The sequence below is a fragment of the Carassius auratus genome, unplaced genomic scaffold (genome assembly GCF_003368295.1).
Source record: "Carassius auratus strain Wakin unplaced genomic scaffold, ASM336829v1 scaf_tig00019252, whole genome shotgun sequence".
Taxonomy (NCBI): domain Eukaryota; kingdom Metazoa; phylum Chordata; class Actinopteri; order Cypriniformes; family Cyprinidae; genus Carassius; species Carassius auratus.
Genome location: NW_020524940.1, coordinates 75,230 through 89,670, shown reverse-complemented (window position 1 = coordinate 89,670; position 14,441 = coordinate 75,230). Strand labels below are relative to the sequence as shown.

At 38.4% G+C, this 14,441-nt stretch overlaps 1 protein-coding gene across 1 annotated transcript; it reads left to right on the top strand.

Moving 5' to 3' along the window:
- Positions 1 to 5,254: 5,254 nt before the first annotated feature.
- Positions 5,255 to 10,514, top strand: LOC113076190 (tripartite motif-containing protein 16-like). The gene is made up of 7 exons (XM_026248851.1): positions 5,255 to 5,844; positions 6,521 to 6,616; positions 6,696 to 6,929; positions 8,188 to 8,335; positions 8,436 to 8,495; positions 8,574 to 8,925; positions 9,283 to 10,514. The coding sequence occupies exons 1-7, from the start codon at positions 5,266 to 5,268 to the stop codon at positions 9,461 to 9,463; spliced, it is 1,650 nt and encodes a 549-aa protein (XP_026104636.1). The 5' UTR covers positions 5,255 to 5,265; the 3' UTR covers positions 9,464 to 10,514.
- The last annotated feature ends 3,927 nt before the right edge of the window (positions 10,515 to 14,441 follow it).

The following is a 14,441-nucleotide window of genomic DNA, read 5'->3' as shown; positions in this document are numbered from 1 at the left end:
CCCCAGGGCTAAATTATGAAAGACCGTAGTATCAGAAAGATCTGATGGTATTGGTTCTGCTTTTGGTACTGGAGGGGAAAAAATTAATGTACTATGTATTTTTGCTTAATATTGTTATCGTGCACATTTTATCTTACCAAACATTTCTAATTTGCGATCATATTAAGACGATTGTCTGTGAAATCTGCGAGATCTCTCATGCATGCCACGGAGGCTGTCTGTCAGTCACACACACACACACAACAAGAATGAGCACGGCGCACATACATGCATAAGGGGCTGTTCACATATCACGTCTTTTGCATGCTCAAGTTCGTTATTTCAAATGTAGACGCGCGGTATGCATGCTCATAATGGAAGCGACGTGGTTGCGACGGGCACGCGTTGCGACAAGCTCGTTTTGTCCAGGCGCGTCCGCACCGCATCGAGTTAAAAACATCTCAACTTTTCAGAATGCCGCAAGCGTACCACGGGTCATGTAAATTTCTCACCTTTTCCGTAACAACGTTGAAAGCTCAGCCAAGATAAAGGAACAGCTGATAGCTGTATGTGGATTTTTTAATTAATTTAGTAGCAGTGCTACTGCAAGCAGTTTTTAGTGCTGCAAATCCATTTATCCATTGCTGAAATTTCAAAAAAATGTATGCACAGTTTTTTACAGACGCTAGGACACGTTTCTTAATACCTATGTCACTTTTGCAAAACGCTTCACACAGTGAGCACAACAGAAGTCTATGTGGGCTAAACTGAGGATTGATTACCATTGCTTTGGCACAAAATGCATTCAATGACTACATCTCTTAAATTTCATGAATTCTTTTCTCACTCAGACACAACAACTGCCAAAACTCTTTGTACGCACAGGCCAATTTGCACATGCTTACATACTGTTTTCAAAACTGTTAAACTGATGTTCAAAACAATAACATAATACAAAACTGAATAAGACTGCAATTTACTACATTTCTACAGTAATATTTGAATGAAATATATTTTAAATCTTACAGTTTTTTTCAACTGCTTACACTCAAAATTATTACTTGTCACACAATTTCTAAAACCTGACACTCAAACACCAGGACCAAACAATAAATCTGCAAAACCATACACACATTTTTGGCCTATTACTCAGTTTTCAATTTTGTTAAACACTTTTTGCAAAACACACAATTTTCCATGCAACACACAAAAATCTGACAGGAAGTTTCTTGATTTCCTTTTATAAACACAACCAATCAAAATGCCACACTAATTCATCAGTGCCTCACACTAACTCCTCACATGTGCAGACACTTGTTGCTTTACTTAACAACAACCAATCATAACTTTAGTAGTGGCCTATAAATAGACCAAAGGTCAAGTAATAGCTTTTGGACAATGGATGCAAACACTGCAGACAGAGTAAGAGGAGTTGGAGGGAGAGCCAGAGGACGAGTTCGACTAAGAGGAGCAAGGGGAGGAAGAGGACGAGTCAGAAATGGAGGAGGACAGGGAACAAGAAGAGTGGTCTCGAATGAGATTAGGGCTACAGTAGTCGATCATGTGATAAACCATGGTTTAACAATGAGAGAGGCTGGACTGAGAGTCCAGCTTAATTTGAGTAGATTTACTGTGGCGGGTATAATTCGAACCTTTAGAAATGAGAACCGGTATGTAACAATCTAATGTAATGTACACATGTTCTAATGTACACATTATGGCTTTTTTACCATAACAAACAATAGGCCTATACTATAATAAATATATTTTACTGTAGTTCCCTTGCATTCATTTACCACAGTGCATTGCATTGGTCAGAGTTTGGTAAGGTATCAAGAGAGATTATAGCATGTGATGTGATGACGTATGTTGGCCGGACCCAGCCCGGAGGAGAGATGGAGCTAGATACACACAACCATCTCCACACGCAAACACACACATCATGTTCGGTTTTACACTACAGGCTACAACACTACATATCTTTTGATGCGTTTTTTTTTTTTTTCTTTTCAAACTGTGTACACTAATACTACATTTACAACCACAAAGAGCAAAAAAAAAAAAAAAAGTTTGGTTTCAGTTTTTCTTTTGTTTTTACTTTACAGTATATATTCAACAGCTCTCTCCCAATTACATTCAATCATGAACATGTGAGCTTTAGGTTTTGAATAACAGTGTCTATATATGACATAATCAAAAATATAACATTATGGTAAAGGTGTTTACAAGGTAAGACAAATGTTTGCTTTCGAAATATATTTGTGATATTTTGACTGTGGTGTTTCATTTTGAAAGAGATGTGAGGCATTTTGCATCTTGTGTGTGCAATTCTTGAATTTGTGTGTTAAGTTTTGAAAAAAAGAGGGAATCTTTGGAAAATGTGTGTAAGCAGTTGAAAAAAACTGTAAAATTAAATGCTATAAAAACAACTGGACTGTTAGTAGATCAGGATTACTATTGTATCTGTATCAGTGGATGGTGTGTATACAAATTCCTCTATTCTGGAATTACTCCGTGCAAAAAAAATAAAATAAATAAAGGACATAAAATATTGATGAATTCTGCATCATGTTTGATTCATTCCAGTAACATATATTGCAATGAATTATAAACAGAGATGTGTCCTTGTTTTACACAAGAAAACATTGTATAATGCTTCATGTTGTTAGTGTTTTTTAGCTCATTGTTTTGTGGTTGATAAAGTGTGTTTGTCGGCTGTCAACCTTTGCTAGTGTTCTGGAAGAATGAGTTGATTTGAGACCTGAATGAAGTGTTTTGGTAGTTGTAGTGCATTCTGAATGTGAAATGAACTGCTTTGACAAGCTGGAAGTTGGTTAGGAAAACTGTGTGAAGAGTTTTGCAAAAGTGACCTAAGTATTGAGAAACGTGTCCTAGCATCTGTAAAAAACTGTAGTACAAATCATTTTAGAAAACCTCTGGATTATATGTGTAGATTTTTAGCTGATTATATATCAAATGAATTGTTTTTCTTTTTCAACATGTATGATGTTTGCATGCCTGTAATTATTCAGTTCTTTGTTAGTCTTCAGTAAACTCTTCAGATTGATTTCAGTTTTGACTCTTGAGTGTTATTTGAATAAATGACATGTTCAACTAAACAGTGTGTGATGGGTAATTATGAAGAGATTCTTAATGATCATCAAGGATTCTGCAGTAATTGAGGTTAATTAAAGAGCTTGTGCATGCACTCTCACACTTAGTGATCAGTAAGTATCTGAAGTGACTTGATAATGCAAATATCTCTCAATAACTATAGTGTATATGTTTCTCAAAAGCTGAATCAGTGAGATTGAACTGAATCATGTGAATAAATCACACGGTATGTAAAATAATTGATTCATTGAGGAGACTAGCAAACAGAAAATCGTTGTATGATCTCTTAAAGTAAAGTTACCATGTCAAGATCAGGTTAATGAACACAAGGTGAAGTAAATTCCTGCTTAGAAAAGACAATTAAATTATTCTTCTGTCAAAATAAAACTATCTTGAGCCAATAAAGTGATCCAGGTGAATTCAGCGAGACATGGTGATGACTGACAGAATATTTGGAAATGTAACGAATTAAGTTGAAAGCAAAAGCTTAATTTCTCTTCATCATTCTAATAGGACTGTTATTACACAATTCTTTCAGTTAACAGTGTCACAAGATTCATCATTAAGATAACATCAGTAATGAATATAAGACAGAATTCATATTCATATAACAAATAGAGATAAGTAGAAGTAAATTCATCATGTGAGATCATCGGTTTGTTGATATGAGTCTGTCCTTGACTGTTTGACAGAGACTGAGGAACTCACCTGGACTGCAGGTAGAGGGGGAACATCTGACCGTCTGAGTCCGCTGGACGTGAAGCCCGCTGTGGGACTGGACTGAACTGAAGGGTCACGTTATGAAGCATCTGATCTGGAGCTCAGCATGTGCTGCACGTTATCCTAATGAAGTTACTGAGCCTCTGCAGTCAGAGAAAGAGCGCATCTAAACGCTTCTCCAGACCAGAAACAAAACCCACATTCACGACAGCCTCCGACTGAACCTCAAGCTCTGAGATCTTTCATCACGCTCACGTGGAGTCAGACCTGATCTCATCACTGTCCCGTCTCTAAATACCAAAGCACTTCTCTTACAGTTCACAAGAAGCATGTTCTGGAACTACTCTCACAGTGTTAGGCAGGAGACACAGAAAGACAAGCCAAGTTTAGTTATATAGCACATTTCATACACAATGGTAATCCAAAGTGCTTTACATAAAAGAAAGTAAAATACTCATGAAGAACACAAATAAAACAAGCAAATTAAAAACTTTGAAAATGACTAACAAATTGACTTATTTAAAATTAATTTAAAACAATTAGAAATAGAAAATGATTTTACATAAAATATAGTGCAATCAGTTTGGACATTGCACAGTGCTCATTCAATAAATGCACAGCTAAACAGATGGGTTTTGAGTCTAGATTTAAATGTGACTAGTGTTTAAGCACATCTGATCTCTTCTGGAAGCTGATTCCAGCTGCGGGCAGCATAGTAACTAAAGGAGGACTCCCCTTGTTTTGTGTGAACCCTTGGTATTTCTAACTGACTCGATCCTAATGATCTGAGTGGTCTGTTAGGCTTATATTCAGTGAACATATCTGCAATATATTTCAGTCCTAGGTCATTTAGTGACTTATATACGAGTAAAAGTACTTTTAAATCAATCCTAAGTGAAAGAACAATACTTTGTACAGAACTTGTAAAATGCTTTTAAAACACCACCCATCAGTCACAGATTTCTGTCTTAGACTTCTATCATGTGTCCATGAAGAGAGGAGTGTGTGGTCTGATGATCATCCAGATGTGTGTGATCCTCTGCTGTGTGAACCACAGAACACACACATCTGTCTCCAGCAGAAGTCTGACTTCATTCTGGCCTCATGAACACGATTCTTCTTTACTGTATCAAAACACAATAAAAGGAGAGTAGTAATTCACTTTATTAGTTAATATTTGACTTCATGTCCTGATCAATTTTGTCTGAGACACCATGTAATTAATGTTAACGAATAGAAAGTCTGATCGTGAATGTCCTTTACTGCACAATCCTCCAGATCTGGATGGAAGAGAAGACGGATTGCTGTGTAGTTTTGCACACATCTCTCAAACACAAACCAGGGAATGACTTTGCTGTTTCTGGAGGGAGAAAGTGAAAGTGAAGCGCTGCAGACAGTCTCGCTGTCTGTCTCTCTCTCTCACACACACACACACACACACACACACACACGATGGCAGAAGCCAGTATTCCAGTGGCTCAGGATGAGTTCTCGTGTCCGGTGTGTCTGGATCTGCTGAAGGATCCAGTGACCGTTCCCTGTGGACACAGTTACTGTAGGAGCTGTATTACAGACTGCTGGGATCAGGAGGATCAGAAGAGAGTCTACAGCTGTCCTCAGTGCAGACAGACCTTCAGTCCAAGACCTGCTTTATCTACCCATGTCCTGCTGGCTGAAGTGCTGGAGAAACTGAAGAAGACCAGACTCTCTGCTGACTGTGAGGCTGGAGCTGGAGATGTGCAGTGTGACGTCTGTACTGGGAAGAAACTCAAAGCCGTCAAGTCCTGTCTGGTGTGTCTGAACTCTTACTGTCACAATCACCTCGAGCAACACGAGAGCTTCTTCAGAGGAAAGAAACACAAACTGACCGAAGCCACTGGACGACTGCAGGAGATGATCTGCACTAAACATGAAGAACCGCTGAAGCTCTACTGCAGAACCGACCAGCGCTGCATCTGTTATCCGTGTGTGATGGAGGAACACAAGAACCATGAAACTGTGACGGCAGAAGAAGAGAGGACAGAGAAACAGGTACGAGCTCAATCACATTACACATCAGAATATAACTGATGGAGCAGTGTTCAGTGCTGCCCTGGTGTTTGTAAAAAGGGTTTGTAATTAATTGCTCAAATAAATACTCAGAGAGCATGTGATTTAGATGAAATAGACTTTAGACACTAAAATAATTGTTTACATTTACCAAAGAATAATGTCTATATATTGCTAACAGTAGTTAATAATTTCCTCATGCTATCTGCAATTTGTATGATGATTATGATGATGATGATTATTATTGTATTCATATTTATTTTTTATTTAACTCTAAACTCCAAATTTCGTGGAGATAAGTAATGTAAACAAATGTATTTCCCCTGTGTTCGCACATACTGTATATACATACATATTTATATGCATATATATTTTACATTAGGGTTCTGTTTGTGTTTAAAGGGCTTTTTGTTTGCATTTCCTTGTTCTCCAGTTTTATTCCTGTTTTCTTTGTTCTAGTTTACAGTTTGTTGTTATAGTGACATATTATCATCACTTGTGTCTCTTACAGTAGTTTGATGTCTGACGTCTTTAAGCTGGTAAAGCTGTTCTATGTTTTTGGATCTTCTTTATTTTTTTTGTAAATAAAAGTAAACAGCTGCATTTCATTTTTTACTGGTTTGTATAGCATTGCTGCTGTGTTTATGAATTGTGACAGAGGATTCTGAAAGAGACACAAGTAAAGTATCAGCAGAGAATCCAGCAGAGAGAGAAAGATCTCCAGCAGCTGAGAGAGACTGTGGAGTCTCATAAGGTGAGTCTGGAGAAGAAGAGAAGTTTGTCTCCGTCTCAGTTCAGACTCACTGAAGCTGAATCACTGTGTGTCCTAACAGCGCTCTGCACAGACAGCAGTGGAGGACAGTGAGAGGATCTTTACTGAGCTCATCCGCTCCATTGAGAGAAGCCGCTCTGAGCTGATACGACTGATCCGAGATCAGGAAAAGACTGCAGTGAGTCGAGCTGAAGAACGACTGGAGCGACTGGAGCAGGAGATCAATGATCTGAGGAGGAGAGACGCTGAGCTGGAGCAGCTTTCACACACACACGATCACATCCAGTTCCTGCAGGTAACACACATCCTCACACAGTGTGTCTGGAAAACATTCATTCCTTTTTATGTGCCTGTTTGTGTGTGTGTGTGTTTAAATAATTTTCAAAAAACTTTTGTTGTCCCTGAATATTTTGTTATTTAAATATCTGAACATGCAATATACCAAAAGAAAGAACAGAGACTCTTCTAAAAAAAAAAAAATATATATATATATATATATATATATATATATATATATATATATATATATATATATATATATATATATATATATACAGTACAGACCAAAAGTTTGGACACACCTTCTTATTCAAAGAGTTTTCTTTATTTTCATGACTATGAAAATTGTAGAGTCACACTGAAGGCATCAAGGGCTATTTGAGCAAGAAGGAGAGTGATGATGACCTGGCCTCCACAGTCACCGGACCTGAACCCAATCCAGATGGTTTAGGGGTGAGCTGGACCGCAGACAGAAGGCAAAAGGGCCAACAAGAGCTAAGCATCTCTCGGGGAACTCCTTCAAGACTGTTGAAGACCATTTCAGGTGACTACCTCTTGAAGCTCATCTAGAGAAAGCCAAGAGTGTGCAAAGCAGTAATCAAAGCAAAGGTGGCTACTTTGAAGAACCTACAATATGACATATTTTCAGTTGTTTCACACGTTTTTGTTATGTATATAATTCCATATATAATTCCACATGTGTTCATTCATAGTTTTGATGCCTTCAGTGTGAATCTACAATTTTCATAGTCATGAAAATAAAGAAAACTCTTTGAATGAGAAGATGTGTCCAAACTTTTGGTCTGTACTGTATATATATATATATATATATGTATTGCAGCTCAATGCAAGATATTTTAATCAACACTTGATTGTGGGTACATTTACATAGAGCCGATCGCTTCCATCAGCTGTGTATGGTTCTGAATTTACTGCAGTATTTAAATTATCATTAGATTCCTGGGCTCATTAGAGTGAATGATGGAACAAATCACACAAGATTTGAAATAGAAAAAAACAAGTTGTGTGACACTTCATCTACAGTGATATCATTGACTTGATTGCAAATAAATGCACAGACACTATTTAAACTGAACAGAGATGACATCACTGAAATCAATGATGAACTGCCTTTAACTATCATTCTGCATTATTGACACACTGTTTAACTAATGAATGTTGTTCAATTGCTTTTACACAATGTATTTTGTTTAAAGCGCTATATAAATAAAGGTGACTTGACTTGATTTGAGTTGTGTGTTTTTCTCCTGCAGAGTTTCTCCATCTCTCCTGAATCCACAGAGCAGCTCATCACCATCTGCTCTCAGCTTTCTTTCAGTCATGTGGAGAAATCAGTCTCTAAGCTGAAAGAGAAACTAGAGGAATTCTGCAAAGAAGAGATTGAACAGATATCTGGCAGAGGTAATGAGTCATATTACACAGAAGGAACTATTAAATACAGTATGGAAGAAATCATGCTTCACATGAGAATCACATTAATTATATGTTTTTATGTTCACAGTGACATACAGTGAAATTATTCCCCTCAAAGCACTGAAGACCAGGCCAGAGGTCCTGCAGCGTAAGACACTATGAAACACACTAAAATTACTTCAGGATTTTCATTTTGAAAAACTCTTGTTTAATTTATCTTCATCAGATTGCAGGTTTCTGACTCTGGATCCAAACACAGCAAATAAACGCCTCCATCTGTCTGAAGAAGACAGAGCAGCTACTTACACCGACACAGATCAGCCGTATCCTGATCATCCAGACAGGTTTGATAGTTATTCTCAGGTGTTGTGTAGAGAGAGTGTGTGTGGACGCTGTTACTGGGAGCTGCAGTGGAGTGGAGATGAAGTGGAGATATCAATGTCATATAAGAGCATCAGCAGGAAGGGACGGAGTAAAGAGTCTGAGTTTGGATGTAATGATCAGTCCTGGAGTTTGAGCTGCACTTCCTCCAGTTACTCATTCTGGCACAATAACATAAAGACGGATCTCCCTCTAGAGTCCATCAGCAGGAGAACAGGAGAGTATGATGATGATGATGATGATGTCAGGAGAGCAGAAGTGTATGATGATGATGATGATGATGATGCTGATGATGATGATGATGCTGATGATGATGATGATGTCAGGAGAATAGAAGTGTATGATGATGCTGATGATGATGATGATGTCAGGAGAGCAGAAGTGTATGATGATGATGATGATGTCAGGAGAGCAGAAGTGTATGATGATGATGATGATGCTGATGATGATGGTGTCAGTAGAATAGGAGTGTATGATGATGATGATGATGATGATGATGATGTCAGGAGAATAGAAGTGTATGATGATGATGATGATGATGATGATGATGTCAGGAGAATAGGAGTGTTTGTGGATCACAGTGCAGGAACTCTGTCCTTCTACAGCGTCTCTGACACAATGAGCCTCATCCACACAGTCCAGACCACATTTACTCAGCCGCTCTATCCTGGGTTTAGTGTTTATTCTCAATCATCAGTGAAACTGTGTGATCCAACAGCAGAGATAGATACCTGAGTCTGCGACTTGCACTCGAGTCACAAAAAAACTTGACTTGGACCTCTGAAGATCTGACTCAAGACTTAACTTAGATTTGAAGACAGACTCGTGAAAACACAGTTCATTTGTGTCATGATCCCAGTCTTGTTTAAGGACTTTTAAGCTGAAGTGTTCACTTGACAGAAAGGTTTAAAGGTTTACGGTCTTACAGAAATGTACATATTTTACAAAAAATGTAAATGAATGACAGTCATAATAAACATAGTAGTATCTAGTATGCTCCTCAGGCTTGCACAATATCATCAACTCACTCATCAGAATCTTCGGTAACCAGTTGTTTGGACCGGCTCATTCGGTTCTTTGTGAGTTGGACGTGCTTCTTCAGCTGTGCGTCCTTCATCATCGACTCAGAACTAAAGTTCAGTTCACAGTGTGTTCCAAACAGGATATAACGCCCTCTGAAGGGCACTTAAGAACAGTCATGGCCACCATATTGAAGGGTCGTTCCAAACCGAAATGCTCAAAACTTGCCACTTCAAAGGGGCCTTTCGGAAAAAAGGATTTCAAAGAGTACAACTGATGGACTCTTTAGGCTCCCATGATCCTTTGTGCTATTCTCTCTGTGATGACAGCGCCTCCCTGTGGCCACGTGATGATGATGATGCAGAAGGGCACTTCAAGAAACAGTTTGGTCCCCTACACCCTTCAACCCTTTGAATCTCTCCCTCAGGAGGGCATAGGGATGATCTCTTCTGAATGGAACACAGCGTATGTTTGTGAGCTGATGACAAACTGAGTCCCACCTCAATATTCGGTCTCCATTAGGACCCCAAGAGATCCCATTGGCTCTAATTACTTTTAATAGTAACTCTCTTTAGCGCCTGATTACAATTCCTACAAAATCATGTTGTGATAAATGCTGTTTTAACTACATTGTAATGACCATTAATCTCTGTATTAGTTGACTTGTGTACTAGCATATAGCATACATATACCTGATTAGCCTGATAACTTCGTAAATACAGGAATTTGCACTTATCCTACTCTACATGTATGTACTATGTGTTAAATTAAGGTGCGAAATTTTAGAAATAAAACGAATTAATGATTTCCAATTATTCACTTAATAGGGTATTATTAGTTTTATTTATTAATTAGCAGGAAATCAAGTGTAAGAGATTGTTTCATTTTTCATTATGCACTAATTTGTTCTTTTATGCACTATATAGTAAGCCATATGTTTTTACATTAATAGTCCGGTGCTGGATTGACCAGATCTTCCACCTTTACAGAAAATCATTAAATGAAAAATATATCAAAGAAGACCATGAACTATTCAGCACCTGGAAACCTACATCAGGTCAAAATGGGACCAAATTCACACACCAAATCTCCAGAAACTGATAACCTCAATGAACAGAAGAGGAGAAGCTACACAAACATGCTCCCATCACAACTATTCAGAGACCTGCAGCACATTTCACATGAGCTCTTTAGTGGATAAAACTGTATCATTTATCAGATTAAACATTTGTTATGTTCTATTATAAATAAAATATTGGCTCTTGTGATTTGATATTCCTTGTTTTCATTTTATTCAAATTTAAGGTCACAACATTTCCGGACTTCGGGTATATAATTTTAAAAAATATATATGCCTTAAGCAGCAATATTCTCATATCCAATTGCTGAATTCAGATTGAGACAAGACGGGATATTGCACAAAAAAAGACATTTACATACAGATTTCATTTTGTATTGCAACAGCCCTGGGACATGTGCTGTTCACAGCTGCTGACAGCTGACAGCTCCCCGGGCACTGGATCTATAGCTGCCCACTGCTCTGGGTGTGTGTTCACGGTGTGTATGTGTGTGTGTTCACTGCTCCGGGTGTGTTTTCAAGATGTGTTCACTTCTCACTGCTGTGTGACCTTGGATTGGTTAAATTCAGATCACCAATTCTAAGTATGGGCTACCATATTTGGCAAATATCACGACTTTCACTTTCAGTATTGAACCTTTTCACAATATTTTAATTTTCTGAGATACTGGGTTTGAAATTTTCCTTAGTTATCAGTTATAATCAAAATTAAAAGAAATAAACATTTTAAATATATCAGCCTGTGTGTAATGAATGAATATAATATACAAGTTTCACTTTTTGAATGGAATTAGTGAAATAAATCAACTTTTTGATGATATTCTAATTATATGACCAGCACTTGCATTATGTGATTGTATCGTAAATAGCAATATTTGTTAGTTCTGTTGTTGATTCAGGGTTAGCATCATCTGAGGTCCTCTGAGGGTTAGCATCATCTCTTCTCAGGTGTTCTGGATCCAGACTGGAGCTTGTGTGAATCCTAGTTACCACGGGATGAAGATCCAGCAGAAACAGAGAAACACATAGAGACATCATTAGCATAGCTGCTTTCCCAACAAAGTAAAATCAATCAGTTTAACCCAAGCTAAAGAATAAAAATGCACATTTGATCAGATGCAGCTGCAGTCACAATTTAAGAGATGCATTATTCGAATGCTTGGCGAAAGAGATGCGTTTTTAATCTAGATTTAAACAGAGAGAGTGTGTCTGAACCCCGAACATTATCAGGAAGGCTATTCCAGAGTTTGGGAGCCAAATGTAAAAAAAGGCTCTACCTCCTTTAGTGGACTTAGCTATCCTAGGAACTACCAAAAGTCCAGCGTTTTGTGACCTTAGGGTGCGTGATGGGTTGTAATGTGGAATAAGGCTAGTTAGGTACGCAGGAGCTAAACCATTTTGGGCCTTATAGGTAAGTAATGATAATTTGTAACTGATACAGAACTTAATAGGCAGCCAGTGCAGAGACTGTAAAATTGGGGTAATATGATCATATTTCCTTGACCTGGTAAGGACTCTACCTGCTGTATTTTGGACTACCTGTAGCTTGTTTATTGAAGAAGCAGGACAACCACCTAGAAGTGCATTACAATAGTCCAGTCTAGAGGTCATGAATGCATGAACTAGCTTTTCTGCATCAGAAACAGGAGAAATAGAAGAAAATTATGGGTCATCAAATCTTTTACATTTTTAACACACTCTGTTAGCTTAGATAATTTAGAGGTTTCATCTGGTCTCGTTGAGATCTATAGCTGAGTATCATCAGCATAACAGTGGAAGCTAATCCTGTATTTTCTAATAATATTACCAAGGGGCAACATGTATATTGAAAATAGAACCTAGGACAGATCCTTGTGGCACTCCATATTTTTTTGGTGATCAATGAGATGACTCCCCATTCAAATAAACAAAATGGTAGCGATCGTACAGGTTTGAAATGGGTCTGTAATTTGCCAGTTAAATTCTGATAAGACAGAGATATTAATTATTGGACCAAAAAACAGTACACAGAATCTCTTGGATTACAATTTGAAACTAGACGGATGTACTGTTACTTCCTCTAAAGTCAAAAATCTGTGTGTTATATTAGACAGCAACTTGTCTTTTGAAAAGCATATTTCCCATGTTACAAAAACTGCATTCTTCCATCTTTGAAACATTGTCAAGCTACGAAACATGTTATCGGTTTCTGATGCAGAAAAGCTAGTTCATGCATTCATGACCTCTAGACTGGACTATTGTAATGCACAATAGTATTGTATTTTGACTTTAAAGAAAAAGTGGTTAGAGAGTAGCACTCGCAATCGAAGGGTTGTGAGTTCGAGTCTCGGGCCGGCAGGAATTGTGGGTGGGGGGAGTGCATGTACAGATCTCTCCACACCTTCAATACCCCGACTTAGGTGCCCTTGAGCATGGCATCGAACCCCCAACTGCTCCCCGGGCGCCGCAGCATAAATGATGAACACTGCTCCGGGTGTGTGTTCACAGTGTGTGTGTGTGTTCACTGCTCTGTGTGTGTGCAATTCGGATGGGTTTAAAGCAGAGCACGAATTCCTAGTATGGGTCACCATACTTAGCTGTATGTCACGTCACTCACTATATTACACACATATTATTGTCACGGATGAGACAGGAGGCAAACAAGGTGGTAAGTCTAATAGCTTTATTAACAGAATGCTCCGAACCAGATGGAGAATATGAGAGCGAACAGGATGATATGAACCAATGTCGACTTAACTGAAGAGTCCCTGATCACAGGAAGTGTGTGAGGGATCACAGAATGGGGACTGAAGACAGAGGAAGACTGGCCGATCTTTGGGAGATGACTGATGAGTCGCGGATTCTCAGGTGAGTGTAGAAATAGAGTCTGTATGCGATGAAATGACGAGACCAGACGAAGACTGAGGGATGAGAATGGGTCTATAAAGGTGAGCAGTGATGAAGGATAGCAGATGACGGTGATGAGGATGAAGAGATGCAGCTGATGATAATTAATATTCAGGGGATAACGGGCGAGTGGGAGGAGGGAGTGATGATGAGGATGGTGTTGATGGTGGAATCCTGACAATTATCATTGAACTGGTCAGTCTGTGTTTTTTTTTGTTTGTTTTGTTTTGTTGCATTGTATTTATCAGTGGGACAATACTCATACAATACTATAACCTACAAATAATTTAAAGTGGCCACTTGCAAGCCGCAGCAGCAAGAATTATGTGTCCAGCAACATCTGATTTAAATATTATGCTAAATAACAGTGAGTGGTGATTTCAGACATCACTCTTATAAGACTTTTCTGTCTGAAAGGCTATTGGCTCGAGGTTGAGTAATTCTTTGACAGTATAAAACAGTTCACAGGTACCCAGTTCAATGAGCTGCGCATGCTTTTAATAATGCTGTTAACTGTGTTTTAAAGGTCAACTTTGCTTTAGATGTTTCACCTAATTCATACATAAATATAGTGTGACACGTGTCCCGAGCTCTCATCAGCGTCGCCCTGCGGATCATCAAGAGCTGCCTATTTAAGCACAGCAAATGAACACAGAGGTGAGAGATGTCTCCACGAGAGTCTGCAATCCTAACTCTGTCTTGCTTTCAGAGAGCAGTGTGTGTCCGCCA